Source organism: Stenella coeruleoalba (assembly GCF_951394435.1).
Source record: "Stenella coeruleoalba genome assembly, chromosome: 7".
Taxonomy (NCBI): Eukaryota; Metazoa; Chordata; class Mammalia; order Artiodactyla; family Delphinidae; genus Stenella; species Stenella coeruleoalba.
The window spans coordinates 94,421,585-94,446,116 of NC_137153.1; the positions used below are offsets into that span (position 1 = coordinate 94,421,585).

At 36.5% G+C, this 24,532-nt stretch overlaps 1 protein-coding gene across 1 annotated transcript in view; it reads left to right on the forward strand.

The window, feature by feature from the left end:
- Positions 1–3,981: 3,981 nt before the first annotated feature.
- Positions 3,982–24,532, forward strand: part of SMC2 (structural maintenance of chromosomes 2) — a 51,940-nt gene continuing 31,389 nt past the window's right edge. The window contains exons 1-14 of the mRNA XM_079925539.1: positions 3,982–4,282; positions 5,148–5,376; positions 6,003–6,152; positions 8,375–8,497; positions 9,116–9,154; positions 11,782–11,892; positions 12,099–12,143; positions 13,417–13,650; positions 13,880–14,029; positions 17,005–17,238; positions 18,677–18,836; positions 19,347–19,464; positions 20,222–20,360; positions 20,744–20,863. Of these exons, the coding sequence (XP_079781665.1) occupies positions 5,209–5,376; positions 6,003–6,152; positions 8,375–8,497; positions 9,116–9,154; positions 11,782–11,892; positions 12,099–12,143; positions 13,417–13,650; positions 13,880–14,029; positions 17,005–17,238; positions 18,677–18,836; positions 19,347–19,464; positions 20,222–20,360; positions 20,744–20,863 (1,791 nt within the window). The 5' untranslated portion in view covers positions 3,982–4,282; positions 5,148–5,208. The remainder of the gene's footprint in view (positions 4,283–5,147; positions 5,377–6,002; positions 6,153–8,374; positions 8,498–9,115; positions 9,155–11,781; positions 11,893–12,098; positions 12,144–13,416; positions 13,651–13,879; positions 14,030–17,004; positions 17,239–18,676; positions 18,837–19,346; positions 19,465–20,221; positions 20,361–20,743; positions 20,864–24,532) is intronic.

Here is a 24,532-nt window from a genome sequence, read left to right on the forward strand (position 1 = left end):
ACCAAGTTTATACAGAGTAAAGAGATATCATATTTCTGATACAGAAACATATATAGTTTGTAGGACATTAGAGAGGGCAGAGACTGGTGGCTAAGTATTGTTGAAGTAGAAATTTAAGTAGGAATTTGAATAATGTAACAAGAGAGGAAACGTTGATTACAGAGGGGCAGATCTTGTGGGAAAAAATCTAAGAGTGAAATCTAGTAAGAATTGAGTTGGTAGTAAAAGGAAACCAATAGAGGAAGGTCAAGCAGATGTTGTGGATTTGAAATAAAAAGTAATAAGGGACCACTGTGAGAGGGAGAACAATGAAATGAGAATGATATTTGAGAAAGGGGAATGAATAATCCTCCCATAATGGAAGGGGTGTGGCAAAGCAGAAAAGCAATGAGATGAGTAGCGTTGGCTATTAACCAGTGTGGAAGTGATAAAAGCCAAGGAGAACTGGAAAAACTGAAAAAATGTGAAATAAGTACATAGACACTGGATTTTATGAGTAGTGCATGAAAATATTTTCTTAAGCACTAGTACCAGACATCTTTCTCTGTTTTTTAGGAAAAGCTAATTTGAATGTGGAATGTGAGAATCTGAAAGCAAGGTTCAGCAGGAGCAAAACAAAGATCCCTGATGTGCTTCATAAAAGGTCAATGGGAAGATCTCCTCTAGCCTGGCTGACTAAAATTCCCTTTATAAACTCATAGGAATACTGGGTAAAACATAACTATTGGCATGTAAACCATATATCAAGCACGGTAACAAAATATAAAAAAACACTTAGAAAATCCTAAGTGCCAGAGACAATTTGAAGAGCAGGCACTGACAGGCAGCCCTCCAACATTTATTTTACACTTGGCTATAGAGCTCAGAAGCCAGTGGCTGGGCTCTAATGCACAAGCACTGGCCCTTGAGCTTCACTGAGTCAGAGGAGCTGGAACTAGGCCCTTAGGTAAAACCTGGAGCCTTAAAGATCTGCCAGTCATTGGGATTGGAAAAACTCCACCTACTAGCTTGGGTAAGAGGCAAGGAAATTTGTTCTTTGCCTGGAGCTTTGGATAGGGGAATAAAACAAAAGATGACTCCTGAGCAATCAAAACCCCAGACCTGCAACAGATATAAATTTACAATATCTGTATTATTCAGGAACCACAAACTGAGAAACAATCATTTACAAATGTACCCAGATCTTTAAGAGTCAAAGAACCCTGGCAGAAACAAATGTGTAACTGGTCTGAAAGGACGCTTTCACAACTCAGGGCATAAGAGACTCCCATAAACAAAACAACCCCATCCCAGAACAGCACCACAGGAGGAAATAAATCACTATGAGTAGGAGTCAGCCACTGCTGTAAACAGTAAGAGTTAGGAACTCAACAGCTGGAAATAGTAGAAGTACCTGAAAGAGAAGATAAAGATATCTAACTTGACTAAGGAGGCAAAATAATAGAAATCATAATGAAAGTACAGGCAGATTTCACAAGGCACCAAACAGAACATGGAGTATTGAAAAGAATATTGTCATTGAAATGAAAATGAATGTGTCCAAGCAGATCCCACAAGTGAATGAATATAATCACCTCCTTTGCTATTCCTCATTTTAAATTATGCTCAGCTGTATTTCTTTCCAAGTTTGTCAGACAGGTTATACTTGGTGTATTCAAAATGTGCTGCTACTCAATACAATTTTGCAATGTGAACTTCAGTTCATCCCCTTGAACCAAAAATTAATCTCTCAACAAAATGAATCAACCCTTCCTTATTTCTGCAATGAAGGTAAAGTTCTTTCAGTTTTTTCCTTCTGTCCTAAATTCCAGGGAAAGAGGATTCACCCAGGTCCACAGAAGAACTACTGTAGGACTCCAAAATTAGAAAAGTGCACCCAGGGAAAGACGGTCCCTGCCAATGCCCTGGAAGAGTAGAAGACCAAGTCTTTTTCCTAGGTCTTGTTTTATGGCTTTTATCAGTGTCCTTGCTGGTGCTGCTGCCTTCTACATAAGGACGAAGACTACACTAGCCAGCCAGTGTTAAAGCTTTCAAAAGCTTTTGATACACGGTGATGAAACAAGAACAGTGCTCTATTTATACTATATCCACCCTACAGTCTATCTTTACTTCCAGCCCTAACCTCTCCACATTAGAGTGGTTTTAGCGGCTTTGTGCCTTGGTGTTCTCCACTTCTCTGTGGTGATCTCAGGGGCCAGTTGTAAGTCAGCCATTAGTGATTTCCTCAAGTCCACCTGTACTAACGGAAATTCCTTCGTGCTTCTGACGTGTTCTAAGACTAAAATTGCTCTAGATATCTCCTTTTATAAGGAATTTTCCTTTTAATAATTACTTTTAGTAGTTAGATGTGTTTATTTTTATAACTACCCAGAAGTTCTTATCCAGCAAGTGTATTTGCATATATTTTTATCCATTTGACTTAAATAATATCAGCTAGTTATTAACTAATTAAAATAGTGTAAAGGCTAATAATGTCTGTCTTAACACTTACACTTTCACCCCAAAGAACTGCTTATCTCACAACTTGGTAAAATCCACATTAGGGTTTGTTGGCAAATTAAAATTCTTTATTCACAGTGATGAAGACGACAGAGTTGAAAAGAAATGTATATTAAGACCGAATAGAATCAATACAAGTGAAGAGCTGTGGAGTGTAGATGAAGGAATCACAGCACACAAAGATAACTGCTTGACTAAATGATGTTAGGCCTGTAATGATTGACTTATATAAGTGGGTGGGATGAGAGTAAACAAATGAATTCTTTCTTATACAAACAAAAAACTTCATAAAACTTATTCTCTTAAGTAGAGAAAGAACTTCAAAACACTGGCTCATTCTTGGTAATTCTTGGTAGTTCGACTGGTATTAAATATTGCAAAGCCAACCCGGGGCGAAGAAAACAACTTTAAATATACAACCTAAAACAGCATACTGACTGAACCATCTTTTTATACATCACCTAGGAATAGACACCACCATAGTGCACTATGAAGCCAAGCCCTTCCTAACTCATTAGTATCAATATCCTTAACTGTGAGTAAACTGGCCTTTTTTTTTTTTTTAAAGAAAAGTACACACTGATAACAGGATCTGTTATTACTAGTACTGGAGTCTATACACGAAGAGAAGTAAATATACTATTTAAGAGTACGTGCTCTGGAGCAAGACTGCGTGGGAACAAATCTCCACTGCTCCGCTTACTACTTGTAATAAGTTGCTTAACCTGTGACTCAGTTTGCTCATTTGTAAAATGAGAGCAATATCACGAATTTCATAGGGTTGCTACGAGGATTTTTAAAAGCCCTTGGAACGCAGGCTGGCACACGAAACGCAATAAATATCAGCTGTTACAAGGTGTTCCTCCTAAAATTCTCTGAAATGTTAGTTCTGCCATTGCTTATCATTCTACAGCTTTTCAGTGAAAGGAGGGGAACTCCTATTCGTCCAGCACCTATTATCGGCCCCACTCAATTTCTCCCCTGGGCGCTGCACAGCTTTGGCTGCGAGCCTATCGTCCCTTCCGGACGCTAAACCTGAGATGTAGCCGGCGAGGGGTGGAGCCAGACCGCGACCCACAGTCCTCACAAGTTCGGTCGGCGCTGCCCCAGTCCCAACAAGGGGCAGCTTCCATTTTGGACGAATCTGCGCCAGCATGGGGAGATTCCAGGGCTTCTGAAGCAGAGCGAGGAGACCGGTAAGAAGCCACCCTGCCTCCCTTGCTCACAGACCACACAGCAGCCGGCACCTGCAAGTACCCCCCCCCACCCCCCCCCCCGGCCCGCGGGAAGGCAGGGCTTCCCGAACGCAGCTGCCGCAAAACCGGGCCTGAGGCGGGGCGGGGCCGGCGAGCGCGAGGCCCCGAGGCGGAGGTGCGGGGCTGTCCGAGGTGTGCCGGACGCCGAGCTCAACGTATGCCACCAGCTCCTTTAGTCCTCAGGCCCAAGCCGTCGCTTTCCCGGAGGCGCCACCGTCGCGACCTTCTTTTCTATCTCCCTGTCACTTTGGTTGTTTGATGGAAGAGAAAAATGGAAGTCAGGCATCTCTGAGGCACCAGCCAATGAAATAGGCAGAGGAGGTGGGGTCCTTTGCTCGCGCCTAAATTCAAAGGCATAAATAGTTCCTCTCCGCTGCTGAGCGCGGGCTGAGTGTTGTAGTCGCTATGGTGGAATTTGCTTCTTAGCGCCCGAAGCCGGGCAAGGCTGGCCCACTCTCCGCCCTAGTGACTAGGAAGAGCTTTGTGGGTGCCGCAAGCCCAGGCGGCCTGACGCAGCGGTGAGGCAGGTGCGTGCGCGCGGCCGGTTGGGCCTAGCCTGGCATTCCTGGCCGGAGATGGGCGTCGGGGGCTGGGGAGCCGAGGAGCAAGGGACCTCAGACTAAAGTTAGTTCTAAGGGGTTCCTGGCAGAATGGCTAGTTCTTGCCATTGAAGTAGGGCGAGGAAGTGTTGACAGAAAGGCCTGGTGAGGCGAGGAAAGAGCCTGAGTGAAAGCAAAAAGCTTCATTTCTTTATGTGGCGTTTATCTATTTAATAAATATTTACGAACCCCCCCTCGCCCCCATCCCGCGCCCTCGAGTCAGGGACTATTCCGGCATACAGCGGTGGACGTAGGCGAAGATGCTACGGAGATTACATTGTGATAGGTTGGATAGACGAGTAAATAAGTACTGTTTAGTGTCAGCTTTAAGTGCAATGAAGGAAAAAGGAAGCGGAGCGAGGGGGTGGGTAGAGGTGCTCTTTTATATAGGGAAGTCAGGAAGGACCCCAGTTAGGTGACGTTTGAGCAAAGACGTGAGTGTTGGAATGGAGAGTGAGCCATGCCAGTATCCGGGAGAAGGGCATTATGGGCAAAGGGGATGCGGTGTGAAATAATCAGCCTACGTTACCTAGAGTATGATAACGGTGGAAGATAAGCCTGGAGAAGTAAGTGGTTGGCTTCCAGGTTGAATTAATGGTTTAATTAAGTTTTAACTAGAGACTAACGCCTGTATATTTTTAAGTTAAAGAAAGATACCTTTGCATCAGAGGAAGTAGCTTGGCAAGTGGCTGTTTTATTTCTATAGAGCTGTCATTCTTATGTTTCAGTCTTCTACATTTATTATGGTTCCAGTTTTACATTCCACTTATGTGTTGTTATTTGTTTTGTACAGAACTGCTTTGTGGCTTGCTTGATTTCTAGCAGAGATTTGCCTGTCGGAGTCAGTAGTGAAAATGCACATTAAGTCAATCATTCTTGAGGGATTCAAGTCCTATGCTCAGAGGACTGAAGTCAATGGTTTTGACCCCCTCTTCAATGCTATCACTGGTTTAAATGGTAGTGGGAAATCCAACATATTGGACTCCATCTGCTTTTTGCTGGGTATCTCCAACCTGTCTCAGGTAAAGTGTAAACTTTCTCATTTATGTGAATTTAAGTTTGAGGAGCCTCGAGGGAATCCTCATTGCACTTAGAGACTATTGCCAGTATCCTCTTCATTTGCATTTTTATGTGAAATATCTTATACCTCACCACAGTCCTTTAAAGGTCGGTATTATTACTCCATATTTTAGGTGAGAAAATAGAAACTTAGAGGAGTTGCCTAAGGTTCATCTTCTTAAGATGTTTGGAGCAACACTGAAACTCAGGCATTCTCATTGCAGAGTTGTACCCTCACCCCATCCCTGCCCCCGCCCCCCCATTATAATGTCTTTTCAGGACCTTCTAATGGGATTGGATGAATAGTGAAATTCGTAGACACTGTCTTTCCTTAAATCTTTCAAATGAGCTTTTGTTAAGAAATGAGTAGAAAACAGTTCTCTTTAAGGTTGAAAAAGTCCTATGGAGAAAGGTGCCCATTTCAGGTTGTTACCCATTTTCTTTGCTCTTCTTGCTTATGAATGCCACTGCCTATCCTTGGCTGCTTAATGGATACTACATGGGTGATTTTCCGACAGCAAGAAGCACATTTTTAGTGCTATTTTGCGTAGTATGGGGTTTTGTAACTGAAACTTTTCCTTTATTTTAGGTTCGGGCTTCTAATTTACAAGATTTAGTTTACAAAAATGGGCAGGCTGGTATTACCAAAGCCTCCGTGTCAATCACCTTTGATAATTCTGACAAAAAGCAGAGTCCTTTAGGATTTGAGATTCATGATGAAATTACAGTAACAAGGCAGGTGAGTGGCTACTAAATATTTGGTTACCTAGAAACTTGCAGGTCTGATGTGCGTTTTGGCAATGTGACTACTGGAGTGCGAAAGTTTATGAGCAAAACTGATGGATCAAATACTGACTAGATTCCTTAAGAATATCTTCCTTATGTTAAATTTTGATCATGCAAATTCCGCCGTGTACCAAGAGGATTGAAAGGGATCTGAAATCCATCAGTCCAAGCACTCAACCATGCTTAAATCTTGAACCACACTTGAGTCTTCTCTCTCTGTGCTGGAACATCTGTAGCTCTTGGGATCTTTCTGTGTTCTCAGGTAACCCATTCTGTTTTTGGAAAGGTCTAATTAGAAATGTATTCCTATATATTGAGCCAAAGTGCTGTCTTCAAGTTTTACACATTAATCCTCATTTTCTTGAGAGCATCAAGAGCAAATCTAATTTATTCCGTATTTCAATATTTAAGTGTTCTGTAAGTCTGTTTCCTAAGCTAACTCTCTAGGTCTTTCAATTGATATTTAGTTGTTTATAGGTCTTTCAGTTGAATTGAATACAAATTTGCTCCAGTTTTTTATATCTTTTTTTTTTAATGCTTGGCATCTCAAATTACATATACCAGAATTGGTCTAGCTACGACAGGATTAAGCAGAATTGTTGCTTCTTTCATTTTAAGTACTCTACTTCTATTTTTCTCAATATGATGTTGGAGAGTTCATGATACGTTGTGAATTCATATCTGATTTACTAAAAATCACTGTAAATTGTTCATGTGTTATTACTTAGCCACATACTGCCAGTTCTGTATCTAAGCAGGTTTTTGAAACCAAGGGAGGACCTTACATCTGTCCCTTAAAATCTTTTTTTATTATAGTCAATGTTTTCAGTTTGTCAAAATTTTATTTTAAAAAATTCTGTTAATTCGCATTTACTCTCCAACTTAGCATTATGTAACTTAGATTTCCCTCGCTATTTTACTTTTTTTTTTTTTTTTTTTTTTGCGGTACGCGGTCCTCTCACTGTGGCCTCTCCCATTGCGGAGCACAGGCTCCGGACGCGCAGGCTCAGCGGCCATGGCTCACGGGCCCAGCCGCTCCGCGGCATGTGGGATCTTCCCGGAACGGGGCACGAACCCGTGTCCCCTGCATAGGCAGGCGGACTCTCAACCACTGCGCCACCAGGGAAGCCCTCCCTCTCTATTTTAATGAAAGCCTCTGGTTGAAAAAAAAAGGGCGGGGGATTGACTAGATTGGGACAGAATCCTGTTCTCTGTCATTAAGCATCTATCAAATAATAACCCTTTAAGGATTTTAAGTAAGTCTGCTACTAATCTACCCCAAATTCCTGTCCTCATGCAATCCATATGCCTGTATCTTCACCATAATTTTGTTATAAAGACTGTCTCAAATTACTTATGGGTAAATTAGGACTGTTGTTCAAATATATTAATAAGTGATCTACCACCCTCATAATCCTGTCAGGGAAAAGGAGTGAATTAATATTTAATATTTATTAAGTGCTTAATGTGTGCTGGGCATTGTTGAATGCACTGGGAAATACAGATAGAAAGAATGAGAAACATACCTTGTCTTTAAGGACCTCAAAATATGGGTGAGACAATCATACCCAAAAAATGATAATGCAAGTGCTGTAGTAGAGTGTGAACAAGCTGGTATCTAGTATAAGTTGTTCCTATTAAACCCATGCCGAAGTTCCATGGTTACTCTTTTTCTTTCAAGTATTTACCAGTCCTGTCTTTTACTAATCCCTTTTAGCATCTTGACAGGGATTGATATTAAACTATTTGCCTTTCATTTTAAGTATCTGACTTCTTTTCCTTTGGAAATCAAAAGGGAGGAAGAGGGCTTAACCCCTGAGTATGGAAAATTGTAGAAAGAGGGTGATCAGGGATAGAAACTACAATCTACACATACTTGGAACCATGAAGCTAGAAGGGCCCTTAGAGACCTAATCCACTGCAGGGGAGGTTAGGAGGCTTGTGCTTGGTTACGTAACTAGTTAGTAAAAGTCCCTGGATTAGAAGCCAATTATCCTGACTCAGTCTCATATTCTTTTTGACCATGTCACACTTTCTTTATTATTTACCCTATATTGATTTTGTTTACCATTAGTTGGACAGAACAAACATGAAAAATAATGTATTTGGGAATTTATCATCATAGCACAAGATGTGTGTGTTCATTTATATCTTTTAAAATTCTTTCCTTTTTAGGTGGTTATTGGTGGCAGAAATAAATATTTAATCAATGGAGTAAATGCAAACAATACCAGAGTACAGGATCTCTTTTGTTCTGTTGGCCTTAATGTTAACAACCCTCACTTTCTCATCATGCAGGTATTTCGTTTGTGGTCTTTATATCTCTTTCATAATAGTTTTGACATCTTTTATTTTTTAACTTATAAGAGAAGTGCTTCTGTTTGGATTTTTCATTTTTTATTTTACTATTAGCCTGCTGTTTGGGCACCTGTTAAGAAATGTGGGTTAGTTTTTTGTACTTACGTGGTCTAGTATATTATATACATTTGAATTTTGAAGAATGTCTGGAAGGAATTTTCTTTGACTTATCTTGGAGGGCCATTGTTCCAAAAAATCAAGAAATGTTCAATAATTATGCTAACATTAATTTATATACTTACCTGTCTTAGAATTGGAAACTTCTACATCATTAATATTAACTGTTTCGGAAATATGGTCGAGTTAACTTTGTATCATTTAATAACATGTAATTTGTATCACTCATGAGAAAGTGGGTAACAAAATTCTAGAGTTATAAGCTACCTTTGGTCTCAACTATAATAAAAGAAACATCTTTTCATGTAGGTGGAAGAAATAACTCCCAAAAGATTGGTGTATTAGGATACAACAGCTTCAGTGCAGATAAACATGTATGTCTTAGGTTATTCTTTCTGTATTTTGTTATTATCATAGTAAGTTTGCCAATTTTATTTTCAGGGCCGAATTACAAAAGTGTTGAATATGAAACCTCCAGAGGTAAGAGTACTCTTTAAGGACAGTAAAAATAGTAATTATAGATATTGTCTTAATCTTCTAGGTAATCAATTTTTTTAACATAATTTTTTCCATTATTAAAACTCTTGGAAACATTTAAGAATGATAAGTAGAGGAAATAGTTTTGTTTTTTAATATTTAACACTGTGCCCCGTTTTTTTTTTAAGTTATGTAACAAACCTTCTGAGCCTTACTTTCCTCATCCATAAATTGGAGCCAATAATCCTTACCTCAGGGTCTGTTCTGAAGATTAAATGAGAATCCTTAAAAGAAGTAAAAGAAAAGTCTTAGGACCTTATTAAGCAAAATTTTTAAAAAATTATTTTTTTAATTGAGATATAATTCATAAAGTAGTTTCAGGTGTACAACATAATGATTCTATATATATATACATATATTTAATATATGTATATATCACAAAATGATATAAGTCTACTCAACATTTGTCACCACACAGGTAAAATTTTTTTTTAAGATGAGAACTGTTAAGATTTATTCTGTCAGCACTTTTCAAATATGCAGTAGAGTATTACTAACTGTAGTCACCATGGCATACATTACATCCTCAGGACTTAGAGTTTGTACCTTTTGACTGCCTGTACTCATTTTGCCCACCACCCTTTCCCCACCTCTGGCAACCGCCAATCTGTTCTCTGTACCTGTGAGTTCACTTTTTTTTTTTTTTAAGAGTTTACATAGAAGTGAGATTATACTGTTTTTGTCTTTTTGTGTCTGACTTAATTTACTTAGCATAATGCCCTCGAGGCCCTACCCATGCTGTCACAAATGGCAGGATTTCCTTTTTGTACAGCTAAATAATACTCTATTTAATTTATTTATATATATAAATATCACATATTCTTTATCCATTCATCCATCAGTGGACACTTAGGTTGTTTCCATGTCTTGACTATTGCAAATAATGTTGCAGTGAACATGGGAGTGCAGATGTCTTTTCAAATTCGTGTCTTTGGTTCCTTGAGATAAATGTCCAGAAGTGGAATTGTTGGATATGGTAGTTCTAGTTTTAATGTTTTGAGGAGACTTCATGCTGTTTCTCATAGTGGCTGCACCAATTTACAATCCCACAAACAGTGCACAAGAGTTCCCTTTTCTCCACGTCCTCACCAGCACTTGTTATTTCTTGTCATTTTGATAATAGCCATTCTGACAGGTGATATCTCATTGTGGTTTGGATTTACATTTGCCTGATGATTAGTGATGTTGACCATCTTTTCATGTACTTGCTGCCCATTTGTATGTCTTCTGTGGAAAGATATCTATTCATACCCTCTGCACATTTTTTTCATTTAATTTTTTTCTATTGAGTTGTATGAGTTCTTTGTGTATTTGGTTATTAACCGCTTATATATATGATTTAGAAATATTTTCTCCCATTCAGTAGGTTGCCTTTTCATTTTGTTGATGATTTCCTCTGCTGTGCAGAAGCTTTTTAGTTTGATGTAGTCCCGCTTGTTTACTTTTGGTTTGGGTGCCTTTGCTTTTGGTGTCAAATCCAAAAAAAAATCATTGCCAAGGCTGATGTCTAGGAATTTTATGTGCCCAATACAGTATGAAAAGAAATTTTGCCTCTATAAAGTAGCCTTTTTCAACTGGTGTTCCATGTCAGCCTATAGAAAAAGATTTGAGTGAAATTAATTCATTACATACAATGGATTGCTTAGGACATTAAGACTTAATTTTCTCTTAGAGCCCCCTTGAGAAGAGTTGGTACGAAGGAATGAATGTTTTGTATAAGAGCAAAAGCTCTTTTGGTATTTTTTTTCTATGGAGAAGAACTAAGAAGACGACTGATAATTGATAATACTAGTCTGGTTTGACCAGAGGTCATGCTTATTTTCTTTAGATAACATCTTAAGGGAAAACTTCTAATTCAAAACCTGTCAAATACATAGAAATCAAAATGGTTTTCAGAGAAATAGTCCTCTTGAGATAGGGATTGATGGTGACTAGAAGCTTCTGAAAAAGGAGTGCTAGCAAAATTGTCCTACTTACAAAATTGTAATTAATATTTGCCTTTTTCAGAGTACTTCTCATGAATTATTTTACTTCATGTTTACTTCTCAGCAATGTTGTGAGATATTATCAGTACTCTGCAGAAGAAGAAACAGAGGCACAGAGAAAATTAAGTTACTTTCCCAAGTTCTTAAAGCATGTGCCACAGTTGGAATGCAGACGTTAGGCCATGCTTCATCCTTGTAGGAACAAAATGGCTGAAGTCTCACTTGGTACAATTTTAAGTAGAAATTTCTAAAATGAAAACTGAATGTTGTTAGCCTTTACTTTTTCTAAGACTCATATTTGAAGGAAAAGAGGAGGAAGGAATTACTGGCTTCAGTTTTAAAGGAAATGCACTCTGGAACCTCAGCGTGGCATAAAGTTTGATTTTAGAATTGGAGTGAAGGCCAGAAATGTTTCTTGAATGTTAGGGTTATTAGCTAATATGCACAATTTTATGTACTTAACTTTTATGATCCATAATTTTGTTAAGATACTTAGGTTAAGGCATTAAATAATATCCTTAATGTAAATTCCAATGAGACTCATTGTCTTGGATTCTTAAAACATTAATACAATCGTCTTTCCAGATTTTGTCCATGATAGAAGAAGCAGCTGGAACCAGGATGTATGAATACAAAAAGATAGCTGCCCAGAAGACTATAGAAAAAAAGGAGGCTAAGCTGAAAGAAATTAAGATGGTAATTAAATTTATATAAAATATTTTGAGAGAAGAGAGTACTTTTGCATTTAGAGTTTCTCTGCTGTAAAAAGGGAAATTCTACCACACCCCCGCTCCGCCCAGCCTTAGTTCAGTTTTCCTTAGTCTTACATCCTACTTCTCCCTTTTAAATTTCTTTAATGGTACTTCACATACTGAAAAATATGATCTTCCTTTATTTTCCAGATACTTGAAGAAGAAATTACTCCAACCATTCAGAAATTAAAAGAGGTATGTACTATATATGTGAGGACAGCCAGCTAGAATGTTTCTCAAAATTGGTGATGTATCGACGATCATACACATGGGGATGAAATGTGTACCACTTCTCAGGAATTATTCTGGTGGATGAGATAAGGCGTTAGAGTTGGTAGTCCATACTTAGCCTTCTGCTTATAGAGCACAGTGTACTTCATATCTATTAAGCCATAATTGTTTTGTAAGTAGATTGCCTGTCTTAATCTAAAATAATATGCCAGATTTTAATTCTTTGTTGAAGAGAAGTCTAAATTTTCCTGTACCTTTAGAATTGAATGGAATAATATTTCATAAAGATATGGCCCTCTCAGTGACTTTTCTTGGTAGAGTGAATAACTTCTTGGATAAAAGGGGGCTGTCATAATTGCTGCTGTCAAGGCAATTGGTAAACGAAAGGTATTGAAACAGATGACTGTTTTCTCTATAATCTTTGCAGCTTCTGACATTGTAATTAGTGTTTCAGTGAAAGAATGTGTTTATAGCACATTGGTTTTAAATTATGTATTTAGGAATTTATTAAATGTTCATTAAAGTTTGATATTTCTCAAGCTCTCTTCTGAATCCATATAGTAGCATAGACATTATTGGAAAAACTGAAAAATTGTGATCTTGAAGGTTCTGCCTTTTGTATGTATGATTTAGTAGAAAACACTAGATCACGAGTTTAAACCTAGATGTCATGTTTGATTTTGACAAGTTCTTTCTAAATCTAAAAATATGGAGTGGTCATTTAATCACCCTGAATTTGTTTCTTCAAGTTAGGAACTTTTTGTTATTTTGTTACTTTGTTCCAGTAGGTCCTAACGGGAATCAAGTTTAGTAATGTGTGAGCAAATACTTATAAATAGTTACATGAATGAATGTTGGGTGGGCATCTTGGTAATACTACTACAAAGTACATCTAATAGTGCATCATTCATGGTTGTGTAGGTTGCATTTATATAGACTTCTTATTACTGCCAGTCTGTGAATCTTATGTCTGCATTTCTTTGTTAATCCCAACTGCCTGATTATATTTGAGAAGAAATAACCACATTCACTAGAGATGGTATTATGCTATCTAACCGTAGTTCTAATGTTATTTAAAGCTTTCTAAAATTTATAATCCATGATCACTCAGTTTAAGACAAAATCCATTATATCATGTAATGGGAAATTGTATACATGTTGCTGTATTTTGATTCTTTCCAAATTTGTTTAAAAATATGAATTTTGAGTTATACTTTACTGGTGATTTCTCTTTCAGGAAAGATCTTCCTACTTGGAGTATCAAAAGTTAATGAGAGAAATAGAACACTTGAGTCGTTTATATATTGCTTATCAGTTTTTGCTGGCTGAAGATACCAAAGAACGCTCAGCTGAGGAGTTAAAAGAAATGCAGGATAAAATTGTGAAGCTTCAAGAAGAATTGTCTGAAAATGATAAAAAAATAAAAGCACTTAGTCATGAAATAGAAGAGTTGGAAAAAAGAAAAGATAAGGTCAGGCATATATGTAAGAATAGAATATACACTGAAAAAGATATTAAATTATATATTATACAATAACTATTTAGGATTTACTGGCCATTGTCTTCTGTATCGATTTCTTAAAGTATAATAATGAAATAGCTTATAAAAAGTCAATAATTTATGTAGAAATTATACAAGAAAAGGGCATCGTGAACAAATTTTTAAGTACATTGATTGAACTGGGTGCATTTGATTATAGGAAATTGGAGGTATACTCCGATCTTTAGAAGATGCTCTTGCAGAAGCTCAGCGAGTTAATACTAAATCTCAGAGTGCCTTTGATTTCAAGAAGAAAAATCTGGCAAGTGAAGAGAACAAACGCAAAGAGCTGGAAAAAAATATGGTAGAGGTAAGCAAACGAGAAGTGTAATTTAATTCTAGTAGTATACATTTATCCATTCTGTTAATATTTATTGAGTGTCTGCTATGGATCAAGGGTAATTGTTTGGGGTAGGATGTAGCAATGGACAAAACACCTTGTGGGTCTTTGTTCCAGTGAGGGAAATGATGATAAAGATGATAAATAAGTGAAAAATATCATATGTTATATAGTGATAACTGATGTGGAGAGAAAATAAAGCAGTGGAGAGGGTTGTAGTATAGGGGACGGGGGTGTAGTTTGGGATTTTAAATTGGGTAGCCATCGAAGGTCTCATTGGCAGGGCTGTATTTCATTAAAGACCTGTAGGAGGTCAGAGAACAATGTAGATAAATTGGGAGGCTGTGGGGAAAGATGTTCCAGGCAAAAGAACAGCAATTGCCCCAAGTGCCTAAGGTACTGGAAAAGTAAAGAGATAAGTGTAGCTGGTTATCACTAAGTAATAGAAATGCAGAAAGGTAATGGGGTGTAGGATCACATGTGATTTTGCAAAACATGTGAAGGACTTTGACCTTTATTCTGAGTGGCATGGGAAGCTGCTGGAGTTGGCTGAGCAGAAGCATGACGTTTTAATATTTTAATAGGACTATTGCTGTTTTGAGGATAAACTAAAGATAAATGGAAGAAGCAGGGAATCCAGGTAGTAGGTGTCCAGGTGATAGCCCTTGGATAAATGCTATAGAAGTTGGGATATTAGAGAAGCTGTGGGAATTTATGTGTATTTTAAGGATAGGTCCAGCAGACAGACCCAGTAGATTTTTTTTTTAATTGAAGTATAGTTGATTTACAATGTTGTGTTAATTTCTGCTATACAGCAAAGTGACTCAGTTATATATATATACTTTTTCATATTCTTTCCCATTATGGTTTATCACAGGACATTGAATATAGTTCCTTGTGCCATACAGTAGGACCTTGTTGTTTATCCATCCTATATATAATAGTTTTCATCTGCTAGTCCCAAACTGCCAACCCATCCCTTCCCCACCCACCTCCCCCTTGGCAACGACAAGTCTGTTTTTTATGTCTGTGAGTCTTCCTGTTTCGTAGATGTGTTCATTTGTGTCATGTTTCAGATTCCACGTATAAATGGTATCATGGTTATTTGTCTTTCTCTTTCTGACTTACTTTGCTCAGTATGATAATCTCTAGGTCCATCCATGTTGCTGCAAATGGCATTATTTCATTCTTTTTAATGGCTGAGTAATATTGCATTGTGTGTGGGTGTGTGGGTGTGGGTGTGTACATACACACTACATCTTTATCCATTCCTCTGTCCATGGACATTTAAGTTGTTTTCATGTCTTGGCTGTTGTAAGTAGTGCCAGCAGATTGGTTTTTGACTGTGAAAAAGGACTGAAGGATAACTCCAGAGATTTGTCTTTGACAGTGTGAAATATGGTTACCATTTGTTGAGTGGAGGATAATAGGCTTGAGGAGCCAGTTAGACATCTAAGTAGAGATGTTGGTTTGATAGTTGAATATATGAACCTTGAATCCAGGTTGAAAATACAAATCAAAATACATATGCTGGCATGCCCCAGGGCTAGTGCTCAGACTTCTTTTATATACACTCATTTCTTAGGTGATCCTGTCCAGCCCTATAGCCCTAAATACCGTCTATATATTGATGCCTTTCAAACCAGTAATTAGCCTTGACTCCTTCTTTGAAGGACTCATTTGTCAAGCTATTTAATTGACATTTTTATATGGATGACTTTAGAAGTCTAAGACTTAACATAACCAAAATAGAACTCTTAAATTTTCCCTACCTACCCAAACCTGCCTGAGTTACTGAATTTTTCTCATGTAAGTAAATGATACCACTATTAACCTAGCTGTTCACTCCAGAACCTGGAGTCCTCCTGAATTTTCCCTTTTCTCTCAAACTCTATGGTATCTAGTTCATCAACAAATTCTGTTGACTCTAAAAGTATATCCAGAATACAGCCACTTTTCACACCTCCTTCACTGCTAACCTGGTTGAACCCATCACCTCCCAGGAGGGATACTCAGTAGTGTCCTTAATAGTTACCTTGCTTTCACTTGCTCACTGTGCTCCAACCACAGTTCCTCTAACACCCAAGCATATTCCTCAGAGCTTGCCAAGTATGCTGTCCCCCTAGTATTAGCATGATCACTCCTTTTGTTTCATTTAGGTTTCTGCTCAAAATATCATCACAAAAGGCCTTCCTTCATCATTCTTAAAACAGTAGTCCCATCATTTCTTGTCCCTTTACCTTGCTTTAGTTATTTGTTTACTATGTCTTCCACCTTAGAAATGTAGACTCCCTGAGGACCCTATGTCTTTAATGTCTAGAATAATGCCTGGTACATATCTAATAAATATCCAATGAATCATGAATTAAGTGAGCCAAAATTTCTGGTCACTTTCATGTAAATATGACTAGATTTTTTTTTTCTTTTTTTTTTCTTTCAGTGCTGGTATCTTACATAGCATTAGATACCTGGTTACTAGAACTTAAAAGGTATTAAGTGTTAGTAATGCTGTTCCCATAATTATTTAACACTTAAATTTATGGCCTTTAATAGCTTATATTTTCCTATTCATGCTCTTAATCCTAAAATCTCTACTTTGAAGCTTTGGGTAGGGTGGTTATTATTTCAATTTTATAGGTTTAGAACTTGATTTTTAGTTTTTTCAAGTGGTTTGTTTAAATTTGCAATGATGTTTTAGTTCACTGTCTCCCAGATTTGACTATAACATATGGAATGAAAGTATTATTAGGATAAGAGGTACATTTATCCTAAAAACTGAGAAAGGCTGAATTTCAAAATGGGAATAAAGTATAAAGTTATGATGGTTAAATTACCATGTTCACTTCAAATTGCTGTGAAATTTGATGACATAAAGGTATATGTGTTTAAGAAAATGGATGGTTTTCTAAAATATAATACTTTCCAATCTGAAACTCTTCCTAAAGGATTCTAAAACTTTAGCAGCAAAGGAAAAAGAGGTTAAAAAGATGACAGATGGGCTGAGTGCCCTTCAAGAAGCAAGTAATAAAGATGCTGAAGCTTTGGCTGCTGCACAGCAGCACTTCAATGCTGTTTCCGCTGGCCTGTCCAGTAATGAAGATGGAGCAGAAGCAACTCTTGCTGGTCAAATGATGGCCTGTAAAAATGACATAAGTAAAGTTCAGACAGAAGCCAAACAGGTAAGTATAGACAGTAAGCACTATGTGATTGCAGTTTTTTAAAATTTTTTTATTTTCATTTTTTTTTGAGAAGCTCCTTCACATTATGCTTTGGCAGTTGTTATAAAATGTTGAAAATAATCAGATCAATATCAAGGAACTTTTTATTGTTTACTATATTCTGTCACTCTTTAGCACCTAAAACAATGAAATTCAAATATGTTGATTGCTAACTGTTGACAATGTTAGTTTAAGATGTTATAAAACGTAAAATACCTTTATAGATTAATTGAAATTATAAGTGCCATAAATGCTCTGTTCTGCTTTCAGCATTGTATGGAATATTTGAGGTTAGTTTGTTTTCATCTTTTTGCTATTTTATTGACATAAAATTGAAGTTTTAAGCTTTAACAGGAAAACAAAAATGTCTTCATTTCTATGTCTACCACACTTAGTTCTTTAAAACTTTGTTTCTGAAACTTTGTAGTATCCTCCTTGGAAGTATCTCTACCTCCCATTTACCCCCATTCCAGTCTTTGGTTTCCCTACTCTGATTTCATAATCTTCAATGGCTTTTTGATCTATAAAATGGTTTTCATATTTGTTTAGATAGTTGTGCAGCTTAGAAGTGCTATGAACGCAGGAGTTTTGATGGCAGAAAGAAAAAATGTATATATACACACGCACATTCTTTTATTTGTTTTTTAATGGAGGACTCATCTTTAAAAATATACACAGATGTGTGTGTATTAATCCCATTCAAGGTTTTCTATTATATATTTGCAACTTTTTCATTCGAAGATTATGGTCACAAAAAAGGTGATGGTCAGTTTTTTTTTTGTTAACTTATTTTATATTGGGAAAAGTCCACCATTCAGTTTTAAAGGAAGTATACAGTCATTTAGATCTTAGAATACTAGTTCATGGTTTTAAGGAATAGTGCTCAATTATATAAACTAGCATTTAAATATCAGACTTATAGCTTTTAAATTTTTCTGTCAGTTTAGCTTCCTTTTCCTGTATAATTTTATTTCTCATTGTTCAATACAGTTGTACAGTTAATTATACAACACAAATATACATAAATACAAACATGCATATCTAAGTGGAAAAGGAGGGAAGAAAGTGATAGAAATAGCTTTCTATTTTGTTTTTAATTTAACCAGCTAATGATAGTTATTCTTTGATATAATTTTTGAGCTCATTGATATCAGTTTTATAAATATTAAAAATATGGACTTAAATTGCAAATTATTTAATGATTGGAGCTTTTATTCATTTATATTCTGAGTAGTGTTTTGAGGTGAAAACATTGGGAAATGATCTATTGAGATGTTGATCCAAGTGACCAAACAGTTACATTTTTAAGGCTGATGTCTCTTAAAGCAATCTGAGTCTGTGGCCATTTTATCACTAGCACTGTTTGCCTCATACAGTCTGTTACATTTTTCTGTTATAGGCTCAGATGAAGTTGAAACATGCCCAACAAGAATTAAAGACTAAACAAACAGAAATTAAGAAGATGGATGGTGGCTATAGGAAGGATCAAGAAGCCTTAGAAGCTGTGAAGAAACTTAGAGAAAAACTTGAAGCCGAAATGAAAAAGCTAAATTATGAAGGTTGGCCTTTAAAGATGTTAAATCATTAGGAAGTAGTGATTATTGATAGAAACTTCCTTAAATAAAGGAAATAGCAAGTAGGAAATATTTTATCCCATTAATATTAATGGGTATTAGTATAGGAATTATTTATAAATATAGTCACAAAAAATAAGTATAAATCAACCCTTTGAATTTTTGAAAGCTCAATGCTGAGAATTTCCTGCTTCAGTCACTCTGAAGTGCCACTTGAAAACTCAAAAATGTTATTTATATGTTTCTACATTAGTAGGTATCCAATTCATATGTTGTTTCTTGGCATGAAAATGGTGTTATGTGTTGGAAATATGTCTACTTGACACTTGATGGAAATCTGAATGTCAAGCATGCTTTTATTTAATACTTACCAGAAGTTTGTATTTTGCTTTTAGAAATGCTTTGGAAATAGAGGTTACTAATATTTTCCTTAAAGCAGTAGAATATTTGAGTTTTTAAAACTTGGTTTCAATCTACTTATGACTTATTGTTCAGAAAACAAGGAGGAATGCCTTCTGGAAAGGCACAGGCAGCTATCTCGTGATATCAGTAGATTGAAAGAAACATATGAAGCTCTCTTGGCCAGATTTCCCAATCTTCGATTTGCCTACAGGTAAGAGAGCTAAACATTGAATTCTAACATCATGGTAATAACCAGGATATATTTTTGTATGAAAATTATTGTAAGCTGCTTTTCCTTAATTGATACATTTTCCTTAAATGTGTTTATTGAATGTTTCAGATTTGTAGGCAGGGGAAATTCTTGTGAAATTTAAGGCTACTAATGCCACTAATCTTAAAACCAAAATGAGGGGAATTTAATCTCAGTTGGAAAGTTCCTTTAAAGTTATTATATCATTAATATCAAATAACTGTAAACATTAACATTTTACAGTTTGTTTTACTCTATGGTTCTTTTTTTATGAATACTTAATATATGTATTACAAAGATTAGAACATCAAAGTTATTTTTGTTACATTGAAAAAATATATACTGAAAGATCTTTCAATTGATTTTAAAACAATAGTCAAGTGTATAGTAGCATACTGTGTAAAGAAACCAATGTACCTACCTTAATTAAAAAAGGCTTTATTACTAAAAAATACTATCAGCTGACAGTGCAGGGTTGCCATAAACCTTCAATTTGTAAAAAGCAAAACAAAACAAAAAACAGCAGTATTTGTGAAACACAATAAAAGGTATGCCTGTAGCTGGCTAGTCATCTGAGACATTTGAAAATTTTTGTTCCATTAAAACTATATGATTCTTGTGCTATTACTTTATTGTCAGAAAGAGCTCTTGACTACTAAAGTACAACTTTTTCTATTTTCTTATCTAAGATTAATTTTTGTCCACTTTTCTGTTTTAGGGATCCAGAGAAGAACTGGAATAGAAATTGTGTGAAAGGACTTGTAGCTTCACTGTTTAGTGTGAAAGATACTTCTGCAACCACAGCTTTAGAATTGGTGGCTGGGGACCGACTCTACAATGTTGTAGTAGACACAGAGGTAAATTGATTTTCATGAAAGAAAAGCTATAATTGCTGTTTAGCTTGAAAAATCATGTGTTCCTAGTAGAACTGGGTACTTTCTTGATGTTTTAAGCTTCTCCTAAGGCTGGATGCTTATCTTTACAGGGTAAAACTATAGAGTTAATGACTTTTTAATTATGTTATTGATTATATTTGATTAACTGTATTCCGTTCTTTATTATGGCTGAGTAATGCTAACTCAGGAGCCCAGAATGCATATTATCGATCTTAGAATTTTGATCGTTCAGGATAGTAGGCATTCAGCATTTATTTGATTATGGATTCCTAAACTTGCACTCATTCCATTTAAATGTTCTCTGTCATTAATATTTTTTTCATTTCTAATGCACAACGTTTTAGGTTACTGGAAAAAAGCTACTAGAAAAGGGGGAATTGAAGCGTAGATACACTATAATTCCACTGAATAAAATTTCAGCCAGACGTATTGCTCCAGAAACTCTGAGGGTTGCTCAGAATCTTGTAAGTCTTTTTTATATGCTTTATCTGCATCTCACTTTTTTTTTTAATTACAGGACATTAGCTTTGTCCTTTGAAGTAAATTCGGATTTAAATCATATATCAAAGCACAAAATTTTGTTGTGATACCATGCTTAAAAAAGTTAAGATACCAAAGAGAGTAAGTTGGCTTTTGTGAAATTAGATGGAGAGAGAATAGAAATGTTGGAAGACTAAAATACCCTTTGATATTTTAAAGTTGTAGTATTAAATGTCCTTATTTTATTTTTTAAATTTTTATTGGAGTATAGTTGATTTACAATGTTGTGTTAGTTTTAGGTGTACATCTACGTGATTCAGTTATATATATATATATATATATATATATATATATCCATTATTTTTCCGATTATTTTCCCATATAGGTTATTATGGAATATTGAGTAGAGTTCCCTGTGCTATACAGTAGATCCTTGTTAGTTATCTGTTTTATTTATAGTAGTGTGTATATGTTAATCCCAATCTCCTAATTTATCACTTTCCCTCACGTTTCCCCTTTGGTAACCATAAGTTTGATTTTGACATCTATGAGTGTTTCTGTTGCTGGTCTCTTAACTTCAAATGCATTTCCCATTTCTTGGCATTTGCACTCTTCTCTTCTCACAGTTGCTGGTTTTGATACTGTATTTGTGTCTGGATGATTTCCAACTTTTACTTTACGTTTATCTTTCTTGGTGAGCTTTCCCATTTGTGATTTTCTTGCTTCTAGTTGTGGACTCCTTTTTGGCTTTTTTTCCTGCCTAGAGAAGTTCCTTTTGAATTTGTTGTAAAGCTGGTTTGGTGCTGTTAAATTCTCTTAGCTTTTGCTTGTCTGTAAAGCTTTTTTTGTTGTTTTTGTTTTTTACATCTTTATTGGAGTATAATTGCTTTACAATGGTGTGTTAGTTTCTGCTTTATAACAAAGAGAATCAGTTATACATATACATATGTTCCCATATCTCTTACCTCTTACGTCTCCCTCCCTCCCACCCTCCCTATCCCACCCCTCTAGGTGGTCACAAAGCACCGAGCTGATCTCCCTGTGCTATGCGGCTGCTTCCCACTAGCTATCTATTCTCTGTTTGGTAGTGTATATATGTCCATGCCACTCTCTCACTTTGTCACAGCTTACCCTTCCCCCTCCCCATAGCCTCAAGTCCATTCTCTAGTAGGTCTGTGTCTTTATTCCTGTCTTACCCCTAGGTTCTTCACGACATTTTTTTTTTCTTAGATTCCATATATATGTGTTAGCATATGGTATTTGTCTTTCTCTTTCTGACTTACTTCACTCTGTATGACAAACTCTAGGTCCATCCACCTCACTACAAATAACTCAATTTTGTTTCTTTTTATGGCTGAGTAATATTCCATTGTATATATGTGCCTCATCTTCTTTATCCATTCATCCGATGATGGACACTTAGTTTGCTTCCATCTCCTGGCTATTGTAAATAGAGCTGCAATGAACATTGTGGTACATGACTCTTTTTGAATTATGGTTTTCTCAGGGTATATGCCCAGTAGTGGGATTCCTGGGTCATATGGTAGTTCTATTTGTAGTTTTTTAAGGAACCTCCATAGTGTTCTCCATAGTGGCTGTACCAATTCACATTCCCACCAGCAGTGCAAGAGCGTTCCCCTTTCTCCACACCCTCTCCAGCATTTATTGTTTATAGATTTTTTGATGATGGCCATTCTGACTGGTGTGAGATGATATCTCATTATAGTTTTAATTTGCATTTCTCTAATGATTAATGATGTTGAGCATTCATTCATGTGTTTGTTGGCAATCTGTATATCTTCTTTGGAGAAATGACTATTTAGGTCTTCTGCCCATTTTAGGATTGGGTTGTTTGTTTTTTTGTTATTGAGCTGTATGAGCTGCTTGTAAATTTTGGAGATTAATCCTTTGTCAGTTGCTTCATTTGCAAATATTTTCTCCCATTCTGAGGGTTGTCTTTTGGTCTTGTTTATGGTTTCCTTTTTTTTTTTTTTTTTTGCCGTACGCGGGCCTCTCACTGTTGTGGCCTCTCCCGTTGCGGAGCACAGGCCCCGGGCACGCAGGCTCAGCGGCCATGGCTCATGGGCCCACCAGCTCCGCGGCATGTGGGATCTTCCCGGACCGGGGCATGAACCCATGTCCCCTGCATCGGCAGGCGGACTCTCAACCACTGTGCCACCAGGGAAGCCCTATGGTTTCCTTTGCTGTGCAAAAGCTTTGAAGTTTCATTAGGTCCCATTTTTTTTATTTTTGTTTTTATTTCCGTTTCTCTAGGAGGTGGGTCAAAAAGGATCTTGCTGTGATTTATGTCATAGAGTGTTCTACCTATGTTTTCCTCTAAGAGTTTGACAGTTTCTGGCCTTACATTTAGGTCTTTAATCCATTTTGAGCTTATTTTTGTTTATGGTGTTAGGGAGTGTTCTAATCTCATACTTTTACATGTACCTGTCCAGTTTTCCCAGCACCATTTATTGAAGAGGCTTTCCTTTCTCCACTGTACATTCCTGCCTCCTTTATCAAAGATAAGGTCACCATATGTGCATGGGTTTATCTCTGGGCTTTCTATCCTGTTCCATTGATCTATATTTCTGTTTTTGTGCCAGTACCGTACTGTCTTGATTACTGTAGCTTTGTAGTATAGTCTGAAGTCAGGTAGCCTGATTCCTCCAGCTCCTTTTTTCGTTCTCAAGATTGCTTTGGCTATTCGGGGTCTTTTGTATTTCCATACAAATTGTGAAATCTTTTGTTCTAGTTCTGTGAAAAATGCCATTGGTAGTTTGATAGGGATTGCGTTGAATCTGTAGATTGCTTTGGGTAGTAGAGTCATTTTCACAATGTTGATTCTTCCAATCCAAGAACACGGTATATCTCTCCATCTATTTGTATCATCTTTAATTTCTTTCATCAGTGTCTTATAATTTTCTGCCTACAGGTCTTTTGTCTCCTTAGGTAGGTTTACTCCTAGATATTTTATTCTTTTTGTTGCAGTGGTAAATGGGAGTGTTTTCTTAATTTCACTTTCGGATTTTTCATCATTAGTGTATAGGAATGCAAGAGATTTCTGTGCATTAATTTTGTATCCTGATACTTTACCAAATTCATTGATTAGCTCTAGTAGTTTTCTGGTAGCATCTTTAGGATTCTCTATGTATAGTATCATGTCATCTGCAAACAGTGACAGCTTTACTTCTTCTTTTCTGATTTGGATTCCTTTTATTTCCTTTTCTTCTCTGATTGCTGTGGCTAAAACTTCCAAAACTATGTTGAATAAGAGTGGTGAGAGTGGGCAACCTTGTCTTGTTCCTGATCTTATTGGGAATGGTTTCAATTTTTCACCAGTGAGGATGATGTTGGCTGTGGGTTTGTCATATATGGCCTTTATTATGTTGAGGGAAGTTCCCTGTATGCCTGCGAGGCCACTATCACCCTGATACCAAAACCAGACAAGGATGTCACAAAGAAAACTACAGGCCAATATCACTGATGAACATAGATGCAAAAATCCTCAACAAAATACTAACAAACAGAATCCAACAGCACATTAAAAGGATCATACACCATAATCAAGTAGGTTTTATTCCAGGAATGCAAGGATTCTTCAATATATGCAAATCAATCAACGTGATACACCATATTAACAAATTGAGGGAGAA